This window comes from Tarenaya hassleriana, unplaced genomic scaffold, assembly GCF_000463585.1.
Source record: "Tarenaya hassleriana unplaced genomic scaffold, ASM46358v1 Cleome30, whole genome shotgun sequence".
NCBI lineage: Eukaryota > Viridiplantae > Streptophyta > Magnoliopsida > Brassicales > Cleomaceae > Tarenaya > Tarenaya hassleriana.
Window position 1 is genome coordinate 188,618 of NW_010966178.1, and position 21,871 is coordinate 210,488.

Genomic DNA, 21,871 nt, shown 5'->3' on the forward strand with positions numbered 1-21,871 from the left:
GTTATGAGAATCACAATTTCTCCATACTGCCTCACCAAGATAGTCAGGCAAATTCAACTAGGGCATGACCCGTAACCATAACGATCGAGACCTTAACAGATATATGCATATATACACATATACATACATATAAATATATATTTATATATGTTGGAGTTGACTACAGGTTCCTAGATGCGATCATATCGATCTAAGGTTTGGTTTCTAGGTTTCATGCAGCGTAAGAATAATCTAAAACCTAGCCAAATGTCACACAACCAAACGTACAAAAGAACCCGAAAAAACGTGTATATCTACGATGGAATCGAATACTTACCTATATATTGATCTGTGGCCTATTTTAATCACCGAGAACTGAAAATACATCTTCTCTACACGTACCTACACCGGCGGAAAGGATTCCAAATGGTTTGGAACAGATCTGCTAGGATTTATGAAGAGAAAACGACGTTCGGGACTTGGAATCGATATTCCCGAGTCTAGAACTCAAGAAAACTCTTCTCTAAGGCTATTGAATGAGTCTAGACATCTGAGGTTCACTCCCTAGGGTTTGAAGCGGCTCCCATGCTTAATAAGGTTGCCAAAACCCTAATATTTGTAAAGAAAATTGTCCGAAAGTCGGATCGATCGGTCTGGGTCCTGGACCGGTCGGTCTGGCCTTCGATCTGGACCTCTCGGTCTTGAGCATCAGAATGGATGGAACGACCATCTAGAACCTGGACCGACCGATCTAGCATGGAACACTTCCAGTTTTCGACGCTCATTCTGACATCCGGTTATCCTTTCTCGCATTCATCTCTTCACATATAGTCCATCCCTGATGGTATGTGACTCTGTAGGCCCATTCGCGGTGGCAGTGACTTCGAAAACCTTTTCCGAACCACAAATCATGGTTAGCCTCTAACAAGACGCCATGACCACCCACATTGAATAGAGTTAGAGGTGATCTAACGTAGGTAGTAACAACTCGAGTTCTGATCCTTTGTCTCACGATATCATATGTTGAACAAAGGCATGGTTCGGACCACCCTTCAAGTTCAATCGCTTTCTCGTTTTACCAAATCGACTGATATAATAGATGCAACTTCATCTATAGCATGACCACATATTTTAACAGTCCGACTTTCACGAGAGGGTCACCCTTCAAGTTCAACCACTTTCTCATTTTGTCTAATCGACTGATATAATAGATGCAACTTCATCTATAGTGTGGCCACACATTTTCACAGTCCGACTTTCACGAGAGGACCCAACGATATCTCTCTCGTTAAGGAGGTGACAAGTCTCGTATCGCATGTTTAATATCTCCATATGATTTGTGAACGTATCTGAACAACGCCGTTATAATCATCCGGTTAAAGGCGACGTTGTACGCAATCAAGATACGCCACCCTTTATATCAAATACTCTAGATATCTCAGGTCTGAGGATCTAAGAACGAAACGTTATATGAGATTCAAGTCATGACTCTGTCCATGTGACAATGTCATGCGGGACATCCAGTCACTCGTTCCCAACGAGTACCTATGATTGTGATATGCATCCAATACATCAATCACACCTTATGCTAGTCTTTATTCATTATTATTTCCACAATAATAACTGGGCAGAGAGTTTAGAATCATTTTGTAATGATTCAAAGATACTAATATATAACGATCATGCAAATTATATAAAGGAAAAGTAATACATTCATAAAACAAATGAATCAATACAACCAACAATATATATATCAATACATATATATACATACACATATACATATATATACATATATACATACATGTGAATACATAAATATATAAAATATGTGTATATATAAATTTATGTATATATGTATGCGTATGCGTATATATGTATATATGTATGTATTTATATGTAGATGTAAACATCTCGATTGAAATCAATCAAAGTATTAATTTGGACCAACTTTTTTTAAAAAAAAAATGGACCAACTTTGATATCCATTAACACCAATATATAATTTGTACTTAAAATGTCATATGTTCGTCAATTCGTACATTGCATGCAATAATTTTAGTTTATAGTTTAATTAGTTGGCTTAAATAATATAAAAAATAAATACGCCATATATTTAAACTAATTATATTTCAAGGAATTTTCAGTAAATTCGTTACTTGATTTCAAATTCTACAGACACTGCTTGTTTTTGTTCTTGCAGACATCGATCAAGTTATTGATTCTTGTTGGGATTCAATTTCTACGGACATTCCTTTCGTTTAAAGAGCGAATTTTGGTTTGGGCATCATTCACCATTTCTTGTTCTTGGAACATCATGTTCTTCATAGTTTTGTACGGTAATTTACGATTCTTGTTATTAATTTATGAGTTTTCTTGTTATGAATTTTGTTTTTGCTTGTTTTGATCGGATATGTTTCCGAGAAGATTAGCAAATCGGCGTCTGACGGCCATTATTAACTCCGACGGAGGTGATCTGCAATGTTTGGAGGGTGAGAATTGGGAGCAAGCGGTTGGATTGGAAGGGAATAATGTAAATTTGTTGGAAACGAGTGCAGTTGGACCAAAGTGAATGAATGAAACCAAACACCAATAGACACAATAGACACAGTACTATGAAGATGTTCTTGTCTGATCATCTAGTCACCTTGTTTTGCAAGATAATCCCGATTCTTTCCCGGGAACTAGAGAAGGAAATCTTGACTCGAGTGCCCCTACGGACGTTGGGACGCATCAATGTGGGGTGCAAGAGATAGAAAGATATCATAGAGGGCAGGGATTTCTTCAGTGAGCACTTCGCTTTGTTATGGACACGTTTGGTTCCACCTTGCTTGATCTTCTACCCGTCGTTTAGATGGGCATTGACTGCTAAATGGATTTTTGTAGCAATATCTTCTCTCAATCATCTCTATTATTTTGTTAACATAACACAACACACTCAACTGTAACAGAAACGACCCATTGGCAACATATGAGGGCAGACTCAAACATGCGGTTGATTGTGACGGGTTGTTTTTGATGCGGTTATGAAATGTTGTATTTATCTTATATTTAATCAACGAATGAATTGTAACAAAAAGATGTTGAAACAAACATCATGCCAAACATATTATAAAATTAAACTAATGAATAATGAATTTTGTAAAAATAAATACTTAAGTATAAACACTATCCATATCAATCTTATGATGGACTTTATTTATACTTTCAACAAACTTTTTCTATATTTTTCGGTATACTTACAAGATTTGAGATTTGGTTGTTTGATAAAACAAATTGGTGTTCTTAACGATTTATATCTTATTGTCAGTTGAAGTTTACTTCATAATACAACACATATCACTTTTTTAGGTCCGTATGGATAGATTTTTATAATTTTGAAATTCGTCGATATTGGTTTATAACTTTTGAAAATGATAATTTTGCATTTTTGTTTTGGACAATACAAAAAGTCGAAAACTTGTATAACATATACGATATTATAAACAAAAATTTAGCCCCTCAAGTAAACGTCTTGAACTTAATGTAAACGTTAATAAATTGTCTATCTATTATCAAAATTAAGTATTTTTATGCAATGAATGCATCATAACAAAAAAAAATGATGAAACAAACATAATTCTAAACATATTGTAAAATTAAATAATGAACAATGAAGCTTGTAAGGAAACAAATATTTGAGCATGACACTTTTGGTGCATTTTTTGTATGCTTATCCATCTCTTTTACTATCATTTGGAACTTTTTGTCAAATGATTTCATAATGATCGCACTGAGGACACACTTCATGCATAAGGACCATTTCGACTTAGAACGCTGCACTTTTAATTCAATCATTGGATATAAGTGATGGTTTTTAGAAAAACTGAGTTTGTTAACATTGGTAAGAGAATAGAAGAACAACACACGCTTTCTATTAAACATATCAACAACCAGGTAAAACAAAGAAAAACCATAATTTTTTATTTGAAATTATATATTGTAACTCAGTTAATAGATTCACACAAGAGTCATGAAACCTAGATTATCTCTAACTAAGGGTAAAAAAATGATGAATGAAAAAAGCTATTCTATGTAAAGGTATGACCAAAAACCTATCTTCTCTTCTTTATGATCTCTTGATAGATAGTCTGAACTTATAAAAGTGAAAGAAATGTCTATAGAATTTGAAATCCACGAAGACGCAACGAGTTTACTAATCAAAAACCATAAAAAACTTGGTCGGTGTTCCTCTATCCTCTGTAAGAATAAGAACACGGTGAAGCTCCGATGGATGATCACACCGATGACATACTTTATGCATAAGAACCATTTAGATCTAGGACGCTACGTTTTTAGTTCAATCATTTGATATAATTGGTGTTTTTTAGAAAAAAAAAAGAGTTTGTTAACATTGGTAAGAGAATAAAAGAACAATACACATTATCTGTTCAGCACATCACCAACCAAGTAAAACAAGGAGAAAACGGAATTTTTTACTTGAAATTTTATATTGTAACTCGGTTAATAAATTCACACAAGAGACATGAAACCTAGATTAATTCTAACTAAGGTTCAAAAGGTGACGAATTGAAAAGGCTATTCTATATAAAGGTAAGAGTTAAAAGCATATCTCCTCCTCTTTATGATCTCTCACTCGATATCTTGAACTTATAAAATCAGAAGAAATGTCTATAGAATTCGAAATCCACGGAGACGCAACGAGTTTACTAATCAAGAACCATAAAAAATCTGATTGGTATTCCTCTATCCTCTGTAAGAATAAGAACACAGTGAAACTCCGATGGATGTTATTCTGTAAGAACAAGAACACGATCCTTCTTTATTTGTCGCAAAAGGAATATGTAGAATTTGAAATCCACGAAGAAGCAACGAGTTTACTAAAAAATCATTTAAACATAATTAGTTTAAATATATAACATATTTATTTTTTGTATTATTTAAATTAACTAATTAAACATTATAACTAAAATTATTGCATTCAACATACGAATTGGCAACATATGACATTTTAAGTACAAATTGTATATTGGTGTCAATGGATATCAAAGTTGGTCCAAATTAATACTTTGATTGATTTTAATCAAGATGTTTATATATATATATATATAAACATTTTGAAATTTAGATTTAATTTATGGTTTTGACATTGGGAGAGTTGAAAGGTTGTATCCAAAATGGTACAAGACCAAGTGATTATAAATATTTCAAAAACAATTGCATAATGCATGCCGCCGTTTTATCCATTACACTTTTCACAAATATAAAATAATTTGCTATTTTTCTTTCGGCATGAATATAAAACACCATATATACTCACACGTGGTAAGTTCATTTAACACCAGATTAAATCATTTAGCGATCCAGAATCAATACACATTCGGAATCTAAACATTTACTTGTTTTTACTAAAAAAAAATGCATCAACTTTCACTATAACTGTATATTAAAAAAAACAAAGATATATGTAAGGGATAGATCACGAAGGTACCAATTTTTGTAATCTTTGGGTATCATATGTCATCTAATAAAATCAATATTACCTCAGATTTTTTATTTATTATGTTATTACTTTTTTTGTAAACTTATTATATTATTACTCGATTATATATATGTGTTTTTTTATAAAACATTGGGTGACTAAGAAAATCATGTTCAAACTCGTAATGAGGCTTTGTTCAACGGATATACAGAACTTTTTTTTTGGTTTTCCGGATATACAAAACTTTACTTATTTCCATTGATTCAAGGTGTAATTAAAACTAATTTCTCTTTTTTGTCACCAAAATGATAAAAATTATTATTCATCTCATTAACAAAGCGTAATTCCTTATTTTAGTATAGTTTATAATAAACTGGAATTAGTGGTCGAATAACACCTATCTTCATTGAATTTCCAAAATAACAACAATTTTCAATCGAATAAAACCCTCGTTACAAAATATAACCACTTCTTCCTTTTCTCCCCTTCACATATTGAACTGTGTCTTAGAATCTGTCCACAACAATCAAACAAACGTCTGTTGTCTGAATGTCTTCAAGAGTACTCTCTTACAAGAGCTCGGCCTCTTCGGTGTCTCCATCAGCATCTTCAACGTCATTCTCTTCGTTCTCATCCGGTGCATCTGGGTCTATTCCCTGCAACCAAATCACCAGATTTCATCCATCAATGGATTAAGATTCGATCATACTACACGAGAGTCATTTCATAGATCACAATAAAAGCAATGTTTTCGCATAGAATCTATGTTTTCATTTCCGGGTTTGCATATCGAGAATCAGATGAGAAGAGGAAAATAAGAATGCCGATTTCTACGAGTTGGGGACTTGCTAACCTTCATCTGTTTCTCCAGGCGATCTAAACCCTTTTTGGCAGCCTCATTCTGCGGATTTATTCTGCATCGATGTCCAATATCAGTAATGGCAACCATTCAAATTAGTTTTCTGTCCAGAAACTAAGAGAAAAAAAGGGTGATGTAGAGGTAATATAGCTCACCTTAATGCAGCTTGATAGTGTGATAAAGAATCTTGGAGCATATTAGTGGCAGCAAACACTTGAGCCAACTTGACATGTAGAGAATCATCAGCCCAGTCTTTGAGATATCGTTCGAGTAATGATACAGCATCTCCATTCCTCCCCTCGATGAGATGAAGCTCAGCCAAAGCTAAGGCAGCTCCAAGGTAGCCAGGTTCGAGCCTCAGAGCTGACTCGTAAAACTTCTTTGCCTGTCATACAAATTTTAGAAAACTTAAACTTGAATGTTTCATATTATAACAGAAACAAAGAGGTTTTTGTGATGTGGTATTATTAGCTAAAACCCTGGAAAGATAAATTCATCTAAAACCTTTTTCACTTTTGGTGTGGTGTTACATGTTGATGATTATTAAGCATTCAATCCAATCATCACCATCACAACAATATTCAGAATAGTCCTGAATACTAACTGATTTATGGAAAATATGAGGCTTTAGGCAGACAAGGAACCCAACTAACAGAGATTGTTTTTAAGAATGCAAAAAGCTTTTTAATCAAATCAATTATTCTTCATACTTGTAAAGGGTAGTCATTAAATATGCGGTGCGATAAAATTGGTAGATTTTTATCAAAGCACACTGAAACTGGTTTTTTACCTTTTCTCTGCCACCGGATGTACTAGCATGGACGTCCCCTACTAATTTCAGAGCCTTTGCAGACTGGGGCATTCCATTCATTGCTTCTCTGGCAGCATACAGGGCCTCTTTGGTTTTACCAAATGCCAGATACGAATGGACTAAGCCTGAAATCAGCATCACAGTATAAAGCCTGGAATCAATGAGAAGTGTGGCACTGGAAAAGTGGAAGACCATATCATAGTCATCTACTTGTGAATCAGACCTTGATACGAGCGAAGATCAGACCTCAAATTCTGAGCTGCCCTGAAGGCGATTGCAGCAGCCTCTGGTCGTTTAGCTGATAAAAGGAGGTTGCCCTGAAATATACAAAACAGAATCAGCGGATACTGCACTTAAGATGGCTAGAAAGAGAAGGTTATTTCATCCTCACGATCAGTTTACCTTCATTACGTAGCCCAGTATGTGTCGTTCATCCACTCTGATGCTCTGATTGCAAACTGAATGGCATCAGATAATACATATAAACTGAAAGCAAGAAGTTTCGTTTTCAGAAAGCTAACCTTCTCTGCATAAGATAGTGCAGTCCTTGCATCTTTCCTTTCCCATAGTACAGACAGTGCAACAAATACTTCTGGTCTAGTATGGTCAATACTTAACAAATCATGCACCAATTTGTTTAGCCTTGAATAATCAGACTTCATCTGTAGCAGCATGGCATACTCATCCATGTAAGTCAATGTGTAAGGATCAACTGATCGAACCTGCAAAATATTTTGGATTTAGTACCCTTATTTGTCATGGACATTACCAGATTTGAAAGAGTAAACTACCTTCTCAAATCTCAAAATGGCTTCATCATTTTTCCCAATGATGGCCTCAACCTATACAAATGATCGAATAGTTCAGCCAAACAACACAAAAGCAATTCAATCCACTTTAGTTGGACCATCTCTCATCATTTTGCAATAATAAGAAGAAAAACTAAGTTCTCATTGTCATCCCAAACCTTTGCAATCTCAAGCAACAAGTGAACATTATTTGGAAAACGTTGTAAAAGCTCAGCAAAGAGCTCCAAAGCCCCTGGAAAGGCATTATAGAAAAAGTTAATCTCCAACCCATAAGGTGCATGACATTAATCATCATGTGCTACATTTGCAGAAAAATAAATATAAAGATGAAACATCGAAAGTCACAAGATTTCATGGCACATTCCTTAATTAACATGATGGTCCAAAAGTTATATCTCTTGCAAGATAGGCATGAACGTAGTAGTTACCAAAAAAAAAAAAAGAATTCCACCTTTGTATGCATTTGAAGCAACACAACACTGGGCCTCAACATAACGCTGCAATAAAGAAAAAAATTACCAAAAAGAATAAGAACGGAAAATTCGGCTGCACTATATGCAAAAAACACACAACCAACAGAGAGATGAAATAATAAAATAAGTATTCAAGAAAGATTATTGAGAACTAGGTTCTGTATGAAAAAAAATCAAGCTCTTGATAATTTAACCATGCCAGAGCTAGTTCTTTTCATGTACTAGCAAGACCATAACACTCGCTTCCAGTTCAGATGGATTCTATTCTGATAAGAAATTGGATAAATTCTTACTATATTGAACACCACACACCCTCCAGACATTCAACATAATGTGGCATGCCTTACTTCAAAGCTGACAATTGATAGTAAATCTTTCTACCAGTATATAGCATGCTAACTTGTTACGTAGATTCCCAAGATTGCAATAAATAGAACACCAGACACCCCCCAGACACAAAAATCAGTAAATCCAACATTTCAAATAACATCTCAAACAGTACAGAGGAGTTTACTTACTTGCAACCAACGCGTAGGATCAATCTGATCAAGCGAAACCTTCCCACTTCTGTTTGGAGTCTAGAATAAATAAACATCATACCAAAAATCATAATAAATAACTACATGGTAGAACGACTGTTGCATGGCAAAGGAAGATTATGAAACAGAGGAAAGCACACAAGTTGACATGCAATTGAAAACATAATTGCAGTAAGCAAATGGAAAATAAGAGTACTGGGGAGTGACCAACTTTGAAGATATCTGATAGAAATAATACCTGAGCAAGAGAAGATACGATGTCCTTTGCAGTGACTCCAAGCTCCGCTAAAGCTACAATGGCCTCAAGCACATAAGGACACTGCCTGCAGTGATAGCTCACATTTTCAGTCAACGAAATAAAAAAAAGTTAACACTGGCACACACAAATTGGATAGTGGAATTGCACACTGACACAAATGAGAGCATGAAATACCATATGTGAATGATAAAAATAAATTGCACTCAGCTACTGGCTTAAGTGCTTTTACGGACATTTCTTTTCCCTCTATCAAATTTAATTTGTATGTTCTGGTTTCATAGGGACACTTTGAGAAGCCATGGCCAAAAGCATGTACGATGAAAGAAGTCATGTATAAAATGAGAAACAAAGACACTGTTTACGTACTAGAAGATTTGGAGAAGATGGGATAAAAAACAAACCTTAAACATTCTTTATAAAAAGCAATAGCCCCACGGTTATATCCAGAATTTCGATGAAGTTTTGCCATCAGTAAATTCATCTCCAAGTTCCTTGTCTTGATAGATTCCATCTGCCAAATAAAGAGAAATAAGCACAATCAAGAATTGCAAATGAATCAGAAAATGCAAATGCCTTATAGTTCCAGTTCCACACGCACAGTTGTCCTCCCACAAACAGCTGTGAAATAAACGCCATTTGGTTATAATAATCTGAAGCCCTCAAACGCATACTTTTTTTTTCATATTATCACCACATGTCCACCGAAAATTCGTCTTCTGGTGTACCAATTTTCATAGACCAACCAAGCCCAAGAGCCATAAACATTTCAAAACAAAAAAAAATATGCAAGCAATAGTATGCCATTGCCATAGAAGAAGGTGAAAGCCTTACCTCAGCAATAGCAGCTTTTGTTTCACTAAGCGCAAAATGGGATGAAGCAATTTTGAATCGCACCTAGAACAAAAGTTATACAAAACAACATGCGTGAATAACTGAATATCATATCAATATAAAATAAGTCAAACTACTGCCTTCAATCAAAACTGAAAACATGGAACTACCTCATTTTCGTTGATTGAAGGAACGCCAGAAGAACTCAGAGAAGCTCTGCTCGATAAAGACAATGAGCTCCTAGAACTACTGGAGTTTTGCCTCGGAATTCTCGTATAATGATGCAGAGCTTGCTTGTATGTGTGCTGTCCGAAGAAAGAAAGAGGTATATGTGTATTATGATTTCAAGTTGAAAACTTGCCCACAATGTCAGCATTTTCTCCACAATTAAGTAATAAACAACATGATACTAATAATGTTTCTCCATTCGCAAAACAAATAGCAGAGACATACTTATCTGAAAACACAGAAAAACATTGAATATTGTAACATCTCGGTTGTGATTGGCATCCAATACATAACATAGAGGGGGACTAAAACTTCCAGGAATTCGGGTTTCAGTACTCATCAGAAGATAACTATAAAATTTGAGAGATTAAAACCTTTACTGAACTGAAAACATAAAAGATAAGAACAAGTGGTAAGATGGTCTTACAATGGCTCTTCGGTATTCTCTCTGACGAAATAAAGCATCGCCTAGCAAAATCTGCTCAACAAAACAAAAAGGAACTAAACTTATTGCAGTAAGAAAAATCAAACAGAAGGGTGTAAGAAGGAAAACCCACAGAGAATCTCACGAATCAACAAAACCCAGAACAAGAATCTCACGAATTCAGCAACCATTTTCCTTTCGGGAAAAGAAAATCAGAGGAGAGAGAAGCTGACCAAATTCTCAGCCTTGAGATGAGCGCTAGTTTCGGCACTAACAGTAGAAGATGACACCAGAAAGCAGCCCTAAATTAGAAGAAGACGAAGCCACGAGAAAAGGGTCACATCATCTGATCAGTCTCTGATGGAGAAAGGTGAAATTAGGGCATATGAGGTACAGAATCAGAGGAAGAAAGCTTGATAACTCACGAGCATTTCAGCGGAATTGTAAAGCCCATGCTCCATTAGAGTCGCCATCTGGTCCTTTGGAATCTCCATTTCAGGGACTGAGAGAGAGCTCGTAGCTAAAGGACGATGGGGGGCTCTTCGGTGAAGTGGAAATCGTTGAACAACAACAAACCCGCTCTGCAATTTGAAACGGGACACTATACCGGATACAATAACCGATCCAAGCCATACCGGAATTCACTAAACCGACAAGTTTAATTTGTTAAATAACCGAACCGGCTCATGAGCCGATTTTACAAGCCAACGAGAATACAAAAACACGAACTCGATCCTCCAAACTTTCACCATCGGCGGCCATGGCGGATCCGTCACCGCCTTCTTCTTCGTCGTTCGCCGGGAAGCAATCTCGTCGTGTGAACTCTGAGATTTCAGAGAGATTAATTTTCGCTGCGGTGCAGGGAAAATCGTGTCCGGTGTGCTTGGAAAACCTAGCTGATCGTCGAGTCGCCGTTATCACGGCGTGCAAGCACGCCTACTGCTCCGGTTGCATCCGACGTTGGAGCTCCGTCAAGAGGAACTGCCCCCTCTGCAACAGTCACTTCGATTCGTGGCTTTATGTGATCGATTTGGGCTCCGGAAAGTTCCTCAAGGAAGAGCTACCGCCTCTCTCGGAGCGTAAAACCGTAAATTTCCGTCGTCGGCGGAGCTCCGGTGGTCACCGGAGGTCAGTGTTCTGAGTCTGTTGTTTTCATTAAGAAGAAACATGCAGAAAATTGCCCTCAATCGTCTCTCTCTCTATGCTTACCTAGATTGCGACACCAACTATGAAGTTTTCCGCAATTGTGTTGATATGTGTCCTGATTATAAAATTCTTTGCTTCTGGGTTTTTTTTCTCTGATCTATTAGGTTAATTCAAATTTCAAGGCAAGGTTTTGACAACTCTGGTTCAAGATCAAGGCCATTGCCATGGCGGCGGTCATTTGGAAGGCCAGGATCAGTTCCTGATCATGTCATCCACGAGAGAAAGCTTCAGTGGCGTGCCAGGTTGCTTGACAGTTGGACCTATCTACCTTTCTGTTGATTTCCTATCTCTTCATGGAATCCAGAAATCTAACATCTTCCCTTAACTATGATTGGCATAATGCAGTATATACGAAAGGAATTTGCGAGCTACTCTGGCATCTACAAGGAAAAGCTTCGAACAGGTACATTCGGTAACACTACAGTTTGTGGATTGTATCGTTGTAAATGCGAGGTAGAAGAGTTTCCTTTCAGCTCAAGCAACTCCCATTTCGAATACTGGTTTTGTTGAATATTGGAAGAACCTGCAGCCTTATGATATCTGCATGGAGTTGTAGTTTAGGTACCTCATGGATGGTCTATTATGGGTTTCTTTCTCCTACTATTTGCTTTTTCTTCTTCTTTTAAAATCTCTGTACATGGCAGAGAATCCGGTGGAATGATCAGACGAAAGCAATGATACTACAAAAGATCGAGCCTTGGATTAGAAGGGAGCTGCAGGTAGTGCTTCGAGATCCTGATCCATCCATCGTTGTCCATGTTGCTTCATCCCTTTTCATTGAGAGCCTCGAGAGAAAGCATGATCAGTATTCTGGGCAAACAGGAATGCCGGTTGATGAATTATCCTCACTGCGAAAATTCTTGCACGATAAGGTGGAGATCTTTTGGCATGAACTAGGGTAAGTTCACCCATCCAGGCTCTTAGCATGCTGCGTAATTTCGGATATACATGTACTCAAACCTTGTAAGACCATAGGAGTTTTCCAAATTTCACATGACAGTTGCCATTGCTGTGGTACCATTTGATTATCTGACTCGATGTTAAAACAACATATGAATTTGCAGATGTTTTGCGGAGAGCACTCTTAACCTGGAGACATACGACACAGTTGTCGAATACATCCGAATAGACGGGACACAAGAAAGCGCAGCGTCGGATGAATGTATCTTCTGAATTTGGACAAACTTCGTGTTTTAACGGATACTTTTTCTGTATATTACACGAAATCCATGTCTCTTGAAATTTAATTTGTGAGAATTTGACAGCAAATGGGTCTTTTTTTTATTTTCTGAATTGTTTCCAACAGGATTGCAAACAAATTTCCAGATGTTATGCTGCCAAGGGCAACGTGTGACAATACAGGTCTTGTTATAAATGAAAATTACAAATTTCAATATCTTCGGTAACCGTCTTCTTATAGTAAAAAATTATAAAACAGATGCAAGAGAAACGAAACCAAAAACTGCAATTCTAACTGCGTCGGGGTTTTGTGGGAATCTCCTTGTGAATAGTAGTAATGCCTCCACCGTCAATTTCATCCAAGGCAGCCATTTTATCAAATCCACATTTTCGTGACAAAGGAAGCAACAGAGATCTAAAATGGTTCTATTTCTATATGGATATACGCCTTATTACACCTTCAACATATATCATTAGAACATTAGCTTCCGTTGCCCAAAAAAATATACGCATGAGTTGCCCAGAGAAACTGTTAAGCTATCCAATGATCTCCCACGCCCCAAATAGCTAAATTCTCATTAACACACTTACTGCTTGTTTGATTTGAAAACCGAGAATCGAGAAGCAAATCACCTAAGTAGGTCTTGTCACTTGCCTCCTGGGTCGAAAAGGCTCCACATAAACAGCCGCCATCTCTGCAGAGGCCAAAACACACGCACACAGACACAAAAAAAAACATTTCAACAAATCACAAACACTGAGTATACAAATAATTCTAAACTTGGTCAACATCAAAACTAGGCTTATAACAGTCTCAGATATGATGACACGCACTAATATGCTTGTATCTTTTCCCAGAAAAGAGTCTAGCTCGTATCAAAAGAGACAGACCACAGGTCGCATAAATGGTTAGACATGGAAGTGAATCTTGTAATAACGAAAGAAATAACTACATCAATCATGATGGTGCAAGACATATCGGTTGAGCTAACGACAAAATATAACAATATGATTCGGATTAACAAGTATATAAGTATATTTAGGGGTGACGAAGTCATCTACCTTCATCAGTTGGTCAAAGCCTGAATATCTTAACCTCGATGTCGTCGGTAACACTTCTCCACACTTTCGTTTGATAACGCTTCAGCTCTGGGTTAGGAAGGGGCAGATCTTTCCCCCAAAACGATATTAAAACACAAAACCATTGCACGGAATCAGATTGACATCCACAATCTCATGAAGCACCACATTTGTTCCCTGAAAAAAAAAGCATAAAGAACATAAACAACAACAACGACCCGAGATCCAAATGAAACATACGTGTTAAGATCTCAAACACTGAATCCTGACCTCTTCTTGGTTCTCTTCGTCGATGGCATACTGTGTAACCATTTTGACCAGATCGTCATTGCTCATATAATAGTCAAGAGGTACTCCCCACGACCAATTGAAACTGACGAATGGGTAATCGTATTTGTCCCAACTAATCTCGAATCCCTAAGAATACGATTCAAAAACATACAAAAGAAACTCGATGAATAAGCAATCATAGTGATAAATCCCTAAGATTAGAGATAAATCCAAAGACAACACAAGGAATCTACGCAACCCTAAGCTAAGCTTAGAGACAAATCGCAGATTAAAACTAACCTCGCTCCTTTCGAATTCGTAGTAAAATTGCTCGCGCTATCGTTCATATTCGGGATCCCATGGTCTATGTTTGCGGAATCTCCTTCCCGTGTACATAAACGTGTCAGGATCGCTGTCGGAGTCTGGAGCCGTATCCGCCTTCAGTTTCTTCGGCGGCGGAAGCACTATCTCACCGGACTCGATCGAATCTCCCTCGCCCTTTACAGCCATTATCGACGTCGAAACCCTAATTTTGCCTTTCCCTCTTCTGGTTCGTGAACAAAAGACAACAGTGTAATTATTATATCAACCTGATTATCTCTACTTGCTGAGTCAACCTTTGCCAAAGGACCAAAAATAATACTTTTTTCTTATAAAATACTCTAATGAAATATTATCTTCTTTTAAAAAATCAATCAGAAAAATATTAAATATACTTTTGACCACAAAATTCAAAGTTGTCACATTATCCAAAAAAATGCACTGCTCATACAAAAAAAAAATGCCTTCAAGAGAGATATTTTATAATCGGTTACCATTACCATGTGTTCTTAGCTAATATTTTAATAATTAATAATGGAAGATTGGGCAAAAAAAAGAAGAAGTAATGTTAGAAAGATCAGTTAATTCTGAAGTCTCAAATCTTTTTAAAGATTTATTTTTTTCTGTTAAAATAAGTATTATAATATTCTATTTCGAATCCATGACACTTTGAAGTTAAATGGACAGTAAATAAATTTAATCGTTTGTAAATTAAAATTTTATTGTTCATGATAATTTGTTTTAAAATTTGGGCTACGGTAGAAAAGGCTTCTGTAGTTTCTTGCGTAAACTTGGCGTTTATGTTATATAAATGTGTGTGTGTATCGGCGGATGTATATGTAGTGGTACATATATAATTTCAAACATAAAGAATGGAAGTGATAACAACACCATCAATTTTATAGAATAAAAAAATTATGAGTCCGATAATTAATTAAATCAAGTTGTAATAAAGAAAATTCGCCAAAAGAAAGGTTATAATCAACAAAATTTCACAAAATATAACTCTTGAACTGTTTGGTCAGCGATTCAAGAAAGTGTTTTCATTTCTTGATATTCTACACGCTCTTAATTTATATCAAAACAATATTTTTACTAAAAAATAAATATCAAATGAATATTTGCTATTTTTTTTTTATAAAAACGTTTAGTCGTCCATTTTTTCTCCCGACATCTTCCTCGTAACTTTAAGAATATTTGGTAACATTTTTTTCCACTTATTTTCAATTTCTTTTTATTTAATTTGTGTTTGATCGGTTGAAACAATTAAAAAAAACATTTTTCATCCTATTTTCTTAATCCTATAAATAAATAAATAGAATAAATGAAACCATGTAATGTTTATGCAATATATTTAAAACATATCGTTTTTCCCTGAAAAGAAATAGGGATCTACATATATATCGATATATATTAATTATGGATTAATTAGTTAGTAATGACATGTGATATTTTCAATATATTTAATTGATTTAACCAAATGATTAAAATAAAATTATATAAATATAAAGTATATGATCCATTAATATTCTGTATTGTTCGTACGAATGCATGGGGATGTAAAAGATATATTTTGGTACGGATCTGCGATTGTCTGTTTTGGACTCTTTTGTGAGGAACACAGGAAACACTCTAATTAATTATATATATTGTTTTTATCACAACGTTATTTTCTCTCTCTTTTTCTCTAAAGCAAAAAATTGGAATTAAAAAGAATTTTTTTGAACTGATTTAGATTTTTAACTATAATTATGATATATTTAGAATTAAAGAGTGAATTGATAGATTTATAAAAAAGAAATTATGGCAAGAAAAAGAAATTGTTTATCTAGTGTAAACACTGAAAAAACAAGTGTAAATCAAGAATATATAGTTGTATGATGGTTTATTATAATAAATCTCAAAAATATATAGAAAGAGACTAATTAAGAAGTGTTTTTAGTGGGAAATAAAAAAAAGATGGCATTTTAAAATTCTTCGTCCGTAAAATATAGTATATAGTTGTTTATTGTTTTAGTTATTTTTATTATTATGTGATGGAATTAAATAAAAATAGATAATAGTTGCACCAAACATATTGTATCAAATATAAAATTGAAACGAAATTTGTATTTTTCTAAAATATTTCAATTTTAATATTGTGTAAGTTTAATGAACCAATGCAGAATTGTTGACGTTTACTTTAGTTTAAAATTATCTTATTTTTGTTACAGGATTTTAAATCGTTTCAATTGTATATTATAAATTTAACCTTAATTTGTTTTCACTTTTCAAAAAGTTATCTTTTGCAATAAATTAAAATTAGGCTCTACCTTAATTAAAATTTCGTCACTGAAAAATCAATTAATACTTTCTCTCTCTATAGTATTTTAAAATAATAGTACAACACTAAATTTACATTATATTCCCTTGATTAAAACGAACCACTCAATCTCAATAATAATTTTTGATAATTTTATTTTTTCTATTATAATATAATATTCGAATTTAAATCCAAGATAAATTTTTTCTATTATAATCATCAGTTAAATAAACAAGGTAAATGTTATCTATGGAGGAGTAATATTGTCTATCATACCAGCATGAACAAAAACAAAAGGTATGCATAAGTACGTATGCGATTAATGTTTTGCACGCTTTAGCTATTGTTATAATCAACCAAATTTCACATTAATATAACTATTGGACTGTTTGGTCAGTGATTCAAGAAAGTGTTCTCATTTCTTGATATTCTACACTCTCTTAATTTATATCAAAATAATATTTTTACCAAAAAATAAATATCAAATGAATATTTGCTATTTTTTTTATAAAGACGTTTAGTGGTCTATTTTTTCTCCCGATATCTTCCTCGTAACTTTAAGAATATTTGTCAGGTAACATTTTTTTTCACTTATTTTCAATTGTTTTTATTTAATTTGTGTTTGATCGGTTGAAACAATTAAAAAAAACTTTTTCCATCATATTTTCTTAATTCCATAAATAAACTAATAGAATAAATGAAACCATGTAATGTTTGTGCAATATATTTAAAACATATCATTTTCCCCTGAAAAGAAATGGGGATCCACATATATATCGATATATATTAATTATGGGTTAATTAGTTAGTAATGACATATGATATTTTCAATATATTTAATTGATTTAACCAAATGATTAAAATAAAATTATATAAATATAAAATATATGATCCATTAATATTCTGTATTGATCGTACGAATGCATGGGGAAGCAAAAGATATATTTTGGTACGGATCTGCGATTGTCTGTTTTGGACCCTTTTGTGAGGAACAGAGGGAATACTCTCATTAATTATATATATATTGTTTTTATCCAACGTTATTTTCTCTCTCTTTTTCTCTAAAGCAAAAAATTAGAATTAAAAAGAATTTTTTTGAACTGATTTAGATTCTTAACTATTATTATGATATATTTAGAATTAAACAATGAATTGATAGATTTATAAAAAAAATTATGGTAAGAAATAGAAATTGTTTATCTAGTGTAAACACTGAAAAAACAAGTGTAAATCAAGAATATAATAGTTTATTATAATAAATCACAAAAATATATAGAAAGAGGCTAATTAAGAAGTTTTTTTTAGTGGGAAATAAAAAAATAGTATTTCAAAATTCTCTGTCCGTAAAATATAGTATATAGTTGTTTATTGTTTTAGTGTTTTTTATTATTTTGTGATGGAAATAAATATAAATAGATAATAGTTGCACCAAACATATTGCATCAAATATAAAATTGAAACGAAATTTGTATTTTTCAAAAATATTTCAATTTTAGTATTGTGTAAGTTTAATGAACCAATGCAGAATTGTTGACGTTTACTTTAGTTTAAAATTATCTTATTTTTGTAATAGGATTTTAAATCGTTTCAATTGTATATTATAAATTTAACCTTAATATGTTTTCACTTTTCAAAAAGTTATCTTTTGCAATAAATTAAAATTAGGCTCTACCTTAATTAAAACTCAAAAATCAATTGATACTTTCTCTCTCTATAGTATTTTAAAATAATAGTACAACATTAAATTTATATTATATTCCCATGATTAAAACGAACCACTCAGTCTCAATAATATTTTTTGGCAATTTCATTTTTTTATTATAATATAATATTCGAATTTAAATCCAAGATAAATTTTTTCTATTATAATCTTCAGTTAAATAAACAAAGTAAATGTTATCTATGGAGGGTAATATTGTCTATTATACCAGCGTGAATAAAAACAAAGGGTATGCATAAGTAGGTATGCGATGAATGTTTTGCATGTTTGAGCTATTATTGTAAACGGACGACAGGGTACAGACTGACACGTGGCAGTTGTCGATCGTAAAAGACAAAAAACAGAAATTAGACGAATTTTAAATTTTTATACCTTGTTTTGTTACTTATCAACACATGTAAATTACTTTATAAAATAAAACTCTATTTTGTTTTACATTAATTTTCCGTATGTGTTTTGGAATATAAAATGGGTCTTATATGTAGTAATATACTCAGTCCCAAAAATATTGATTAATACTCTATTAATAATAAAGATCGATCAAAATATTTTGTGTATTAATATTACATTCCTTCTAGTATACCTAACACATGGTTGGTTTTTAACAGAATTGTTTTTGTGACACCCGAAACCCGTGTCCCGCGAAAACCACGAGTTGCGCCACATGGACAACAATAAAATAAATACAATTATCGAAAATACGCGGGATTTAAAAATTCTCAATTTATATACATATGCAGCGGAGACAAATGCAAATACGGTAGTGTAACTATCGGAAAATACAAAACTCATAAATCGACACTACCAATCTTTTTGGAACAGGAATCTGCGTAACTCTAACCTAAATCTTCTCGGTCTTCCTCCTCACACTCTTGGCGCCGCTGTGTCCATCCAACACTTCTCTTTGCGCTATCTCGAGCTGAAACGTTGCCTAACAACGTCCTAAGCTACATGCTTAGTGAGTACTTCGGGTTAAACCCGAAGATCATACTCAAATTGCAAATGGCCAAACACAATCAATATTATACACACTCTAGATATAAGTATATACATATATACACACTTCATGCCAGGAAAACACTGTTCACTCAATCGCACAATTAATTCACTTTTCACACACATTCAGTCCGCATGATGTATCATCGGACATAACCGTCAAATCATCTCTATGTGCATCGCACACATAGGATACCGCAAGGATCTGGTCTCACCAGTCCAGGACATATGTACACGAGTCATAACTCGACCCATCGGGTCTCTCAGTAATAACCGTACCGTCAAATCATCTCCACGTGTGCATCACACACGTGGGTAAGGACGCTCCATGTGCAACGCACATCCCCCGCTCTCCTCGGCCAACGCCGGAATAATAAAAACATATCAACTCAATACCCCACTCCATAAAACATATCACATCAACCATCCCCTCTGGTATCGATGTCACCTCTCGATACCAGAGCACCAGGTGCCTACTCCAGGCCACCACCGACTATGTCGAGCGAAGTCAGTACACAACTGACAACCTCTCGCCGGCCGTCCGCCACGGAGAAACTCATCGGACCCGAGCTCAGGTCTTTCTGAGTTCCTTCGCATAACCCCGTCGGGAGAATCGCTCAATCCCGAGTCACGGGTAAATGTATTGCCAGTCTCTGCCGGGAGAATCACTCAATCCCGATCCCGTTCCATAGCTAGTGGAACGTTGGCGCGGTTACAGTGTAACCGTAGGATTTCCTCAACCCCGTGATAGCCGAATCACTCAAGACTATCACGTGTATCATCGGCTCCAAGCTCTGCCCGTGGGCAACCAATCACAATCATGTCTCCTCAATATGAAACCCGACCCGGGTCAGAGATCATAAAGAGGAGATCTCAACAATGCAACCATCGGAATATCACCTCAAACCCGCTACAATCACACGCTTAACCTTATCCTGGCCCTCCGGAATAGAGTCTCACGCCATGCCAACTACCCGGTTCCCCAATCACACACATTCATATATTATTATACCTATTCGGGTATACACACGTTCTTACTTGTCATTTTGGTTATCTCGTTTCCTTTACATTCATTTGATTCCTTTTATCCTCCGATCCGATCAAATTGGGTCCGACCATTCCGGATTACCAATTCAGCTCGTTTCGAAGGTTTTACTTACCGCAAGTCGGTTTCATTCAAGTTTCATAAGGTTCGGGTAGGAAACGGGTCAAGATTGATTGGGTACAGGGGTCGGTTGCGTCGGATCTCGCTCGAGCCGACGAAACGGACCGGAAGAAGGGAACAGGGCCTGGACCGGACGGTCTACTTGCCTGGACCGGACGGTCTGCAGGGTCCGGAACGGACATTCCGAAAAACTCAGAACGGACGGACCGAGGGCACTGGACCGGACGGTCTGGCGACTCAGACCGGACGGTCTGAGTTCATCTTCTTCCTCGCGAACCTGCAACCCTAGACCGGACGGTCTCGACCTGGACCGGACGGTCGAGGCGAACCAGGGATTCCGAGTTTCGTATTTTCGCACCAAATTCAACATGCTATAGCTCAAAACAATCCTAGTAACATCAGGAACTCGAATCTAAGATCAATTTCATGCAATTTGCACTCAATACACGCAATCTCCATTTTCAATTTGATTATCATTTTCGGGCATAATCCGAAACACTCACCTAGCTCAAATTCGAGCTTGGGGTTTCGTTGCTGGGGTTTCCTAGTGTTGATTTCTGAATTTTCTCGTCGATTTCCATGCGAAATAAGCTCCAATTTGAGAGTTCTTGGTCTGAGTTCACAAGAACACGAGGGAGAGGGTGAGAGCGAGCTGTAGGCTGAGTGTGAGCAGAGTGAGAGAGTGAAGCTCGTGCAGAAGAGTTGGCCGCCTCTGAGTCAAGCAGGAGGTGTCAAACGCCGGTGAAACCTTGGAATTCCGGCGGTGACTCAGCATGGAGAAGAGGCGACGCGATTTTTCTGTCTCACGTCGTCAGACCGGACGGTCCGGCTAGGCAGACCGGACGGTCTGCGTCTCCCAGACCGGACGGTCTGCTTCCCAGACCGGACGGTCTGACCAATCTTCGCCCGTTTTTCTCGCTCGTTTCGGTCCAATCCTT

At 35.5% G+C, this 21,871-nt stretch overlaps 3 protein-coding genes across 3 annotated transcripts in view; 1 reads left to right on the plus strand and 2 right to left on the minus strand.

Moving 5' to 3' along the window:
* Positions 1–5,840: 5,840 nt before the first annotated feature.
* On the minus strand, positions 5,841–11,263 carry LOC104820247 (anaphase-promoting complex subunit 7). Its single transcript, XM_010550626.1, has 18 exons — positions 11,120–11,263; positions 10,928–10,996; positions 10,698–10,748; positions 10,213–10,347; positions 10,043–10,105; positions 9,613–9,722; positions 9,191–9,275; positions 8,932–8,991; positions 8,392–8,437; positions 8,099–8,172; positions 7,923–7,973; positions 7,653–7,853; positions 7,534–7,578; positions 7,355–7,448; positions 7,111–7,256; positions 6,476–6,705; positions 6,315–6,375; positions 5,841–6,117 (listed from the first exon to the last, which is right to left on the minus strand). The coding sequence occupies exons 1-18, from the start codon at positions 11,186–11,188 to the stop codon at positions 6,031–6,033; spliced, it is 1,677 nt and encodes a 558-aa protein (XP_010548928.1). The 5' UTR covers positions 11,189–11,263; the 3' UTR covers positions 5,841–6,030.
* Positions 11,264–11,385: 122 nt separating this feature from the next.
* Positions 11,386–13,296, plus strand: LOC104820248 (E3 ubiquitin-protein ligase Topors). Its single transcript, XM_010550627.2, has 5 exons — positions 11,386–11,822; positions 12,005–12,142; positions 12,246–12,303; positions 12,545–12,798; positions 12,965–13,296. Exons 1-5 carry the CDS (start codon positions 11,455–11,457, stop codon positions 13,071–13,073), a joined length of 927 nt encoding a protein of 308 aa, XP_010548929.1. The 5' UTR covers positions 11,386–11,454; the 3' UTR covers positions 13,074–13,296.
* Positions 13,297–13,489: 193 nt separating this feature from the next.
* The window catches only part of LOC104820431, a 40,919-nt gene continuing 32,537 nt past the window's right edge, over positions 13,490–21,871 (minus strand). Inside the window, exon 4 of the mRNA XM_010550873.2 lies at positions 13,490–13,774. Coding sequence (XP_010549175.1) covers positions 13,713–13,774 — 62 coding nt within the window. The 3' untranslated portion in view covers positions 13,490–13,712. The remainder of the gene's footprint in view (positions 13,775–21,871) is intronic.